Source organism: Tyto alba, unplaced genomic scaffold (genome assembly GCF_018691265.1).
Source record: "Tyto alba isolate M040663 unplaced genomic scaffold, T.alba_DEE_v4.0 Super-Scaffold_200000175, whole genome shotgun sequence".
In the NCBI taxonomy this organism is placed as follows: Eukaryota; Metazoa; Chordata; class Aves; order Strigiformes; family Tytonidae; genus Tyto; species Tyto alba.
The window spans coordinates 164,972-168,258 of NW_024881290.1; the positions used below are offsets into that span (position 1 = coordinate 164,972).

General features: G+C 51.4%; 1 protein-coding gene across 1 annotated transcript; it reads left to right on the forward strand.

The window, feature by feature from the left end:
- The first annotated feature begins 636 nt into the window (after window positions 1-636).
- LOC122153598 (olfactory receptor 14C36-like) lies at window positions 637-1,605 on the forward strand. The gene has a single exon (XM_042794000.1). It carries the CDS (start codon window positions 637-639, stop codon window positions 1,603-1,605), a length of 969 nt encoding a protein of 322 aa, XP_042649934.1.
- Window positions 1,606-3,287: the final 1,682 nt, after the last annotated feature.

Sequence of the window (3,287 nt, forward strand, 5' to 3'; positions counted from 1 at the left end):
TCCCCTGCTTTCATTAGAGTCCAGTTACTTTTTTTTTTTTTTTTTTTTTTGAGAGAGAGTAATTTTTCTGTGCAGTCATCCTCCAGATAGCAGAAATGAAAGCACATGGCAGCTGGGAACAAGCTTGATTGATGCTGCTGCTCTCCTGACTCTGCACTGAGCAAGAGACAGCTGAGCCCTTCTGCCTGTCTTGTCTTAAGACTCCACACTTTCAGTCATAAAGTTGAGGATTTCTAGAAGTAGTACTCACCAGATGTGATGATGGTGGAAAATAAAAGGCACAGAGAAAGTTATCATAACACATGCTAAACCTCTCTTCTGCATCCCACTCTCTTGGGAGTCATAAGTGCAGATATTAAACATTTCTATTAAGGGTGAATTGCATCTGACATCCCTTGTGAACACTGGAGGAGACAAGAACCAGCTCCCATGTCCTCATGGCAGCAGGGCAGAGCTGGCTCCTTGGCAGCACATGGGCAGAGGTCCTGCTCCTCAGAGCAAACAAAGGAAATGTGTTGGAATTGGGAGTTGGGGGGAGGGATTTTGTTGAGAAATACAGTGGCTTTGCTTGCAGGCTGTCACAATTGTCCCATCTTTTCCTTCATAGGCCGCTGTACCCATGTCAAGAACCAGCTGATGTCCAACAGCAGCTCCATCACCCAGTTCCTCCTCCTGGCATTTGCAGACACACGGGAGCTGCAGCTCCTGCACTTCTGGCTCTTCCTGGGCATCTACCTGGCTGCCCTCCTGGGCAACGGCCTCATCATCACAGCCATCGCCTGCGACCACCACCTCCACACCCCCATGTACTTCTTCCTCCTCAACCTCTCCCTCCTCGACCTGGGCTCCATCTCCACCACTCTCCCTAAAGCCATGGCCAACTTGCTCTGGGACACCAGGGCCATCTCCTACCAAGGCTGTGCTTCTCAGGTCTTTTTCTTTTTTCTAATGATCTCAGCAGAGTTTTATCTCCTCACCATCATGGCCTACGACCGCTACGTTGCCATCTGCCAACCCCTGCACTACGGGACCCTCCTGGGCAGCAGAGCTTGTGTCCACATGGCAGCAGCTGCCTGGGGCGGTGGGATTCTCACTGGTCTGCTGCACACAGCCAACACATTTTCAATACCTTTCTGTAAAGGCAATGCCCTAGACCAGTTCTTCTGTGAAGTTCCCCATATCCTCAAGCTCTCCTGCTCAGGCATGTACCTCAGGGAGGCCGGGTTTATTGTGATTAGTGTCTGTGTAGCATTTGGGTGTTTCATTTTCATTGTGCTGTCCTATGTGAAGATCTTCAGGGCCGTACTGAGGATCCCCTCTGAGCAGGGACAGCACAAAGCCTTCTCCACGTCCCTCCCTCATCTGGCTGTGGTCTCCGTGTTTATCAGCACTTCATTTTTTGCCTACCTGAAGCCCCCCTCTATCTCCTCTCCACTCCAGGACCTGGTGGTGGCTGTGCTGTACTCAGTGGTGCCTCCTGCAGTGAACCCCCTCATTTATAGTATAAGGAACCAGAACCTTAAGGATGCAATTCAGAAACTGGTGACCAGATGTTTTTTTAGAAGGAATATACTGCCCATCTTCTCCTTATCACTTTTAATATAACTCATTACAGTCTCAACCTGTCTTTTATATATTTTGTAGTTGTTGATGTTATTGTTGATTTTTTTTTTTTTTTTCGCTTCTGATTAAGTCGTCCATAAAGTGTTTTCACTATTCATACCATTTCAAATTCATTAGCTGTCTGTCTGGTTTGACCCAGAGACAGTGTAAATGAATTTCCACACCCTCTGCATTTAAACACTAAAAAGGACCCTGCAGTGATTTTTTTGTCCGAGGCTTTTTTTCCAAGACCTTCTCTGGAGCTGCTGCATCAGCTCCTGCATACAGAGTCCCTGCACAGCAGATCTGTGACAGAGCTAGCCTCTCTAACAGCATCTCCATCATGAAAGGGGATCTCCTCAGGCCAGTGCCCAAACGCTTAGGGATTTTTCCAACATGCCCAAGGAATAGACTCCAAAGTGGACTGTTTCTCTGCTTGTTTCCCCATGGGCTCAGTGGGATGGCTCCCAGTATGGTCTTGCAGGGACTGAGGAATGGCTCAGGTGTTACTTGTTGGACAGCACCCACACAGATGGTGAATGATCTCCAGTTAAACTCCCTGGAGCTCTACAGCATGTGATAGGACTGATGGCAGATGATTTTTTTTTCTGGAAGGAGTCTGAAACTGCCAGCAGAGTGCAGGTGATCTAGGTGATCTTCAGGATCAGCGTGTGCCAGTAGGTCAGCAGTGAGTGGAGCCCACTGAGCACAAACGTGTCCAAGGTGGAGGGACCCAGATATAATGTGCTAAATCTGGGTTTGAAGTGTTGAGTGAGGGCTCTGAACCACCAAGGGACACAGCAGGCACAGGGAAAGGAGCCTGGTGAGTGATTTGTTCTGCCATCACTGGACTCCTGTAGACTAGGTCCAGTGCAGCTCCCAAACACATCTTGTGGTGTTGGCAATAAGGCAGGGTACCTCTGAGCACCCTCCATGGCCACATAAGTGCTTCTGTGGGAGGCAGTTGGTGGCAGTGATGTCCCTGAGCTGGGTCTGCCTCCCAGCCTGACCAGCACAGCCCTGTAAAATCACCATGTGACCCCAGACAAGCCCACTTGTTCCTCAGAGCAACACCAGCAGCTCATAGGCTGCGGAGAGCATGGAAAGCGGATGCAGAACTGGCTGTCCAGGCCAGCACAGATGTGCCCACCTTGAGGAAAGGTCCTGTGGAGAGGTGGGATGTCCTGGGAGAAGAGCAGGACACTGTGTGCACGGAGGGCAGACGTGGAAAGAGAAATTCTTTGATGTAGGTGCCAGATGAGGGCAGCGGGAGCTGCCTGAGGAGTTCCAGAGCCAGGACTCTGCGCTGTCCTGGGGAGCGGGGCTGGCCTGGGGGCTGTAGGCTCCTGGCAGGGGATCTCCAGGCCACGACAGCAGGAGAGACACTGACAGTGATCTCCATCTCCTCCTTTCTGCGGGGCCAGACCAGACTGGGCTGCTCTGCTCAGCTGGGGAGAAGGCTGGGGAGTGGGGAGAGCTGGGAGGGGGTTGAGATATCTGGGTGCAGCAGTGCTGGGCAAGGGATAACAGCGCTGTACCGCTGAAGTGTGTGAGTGTGCAAGGTCAGGGCACACAGCTGTGTCTTTGCACAGCCAGGCCTCTCCTGGGAGAGACATGAAGGACCATCAGAGCAGGACCTGCTCTCTGCCCGTGTGTGCTGGACACCCCAGGAAAGCTGCCCCAGA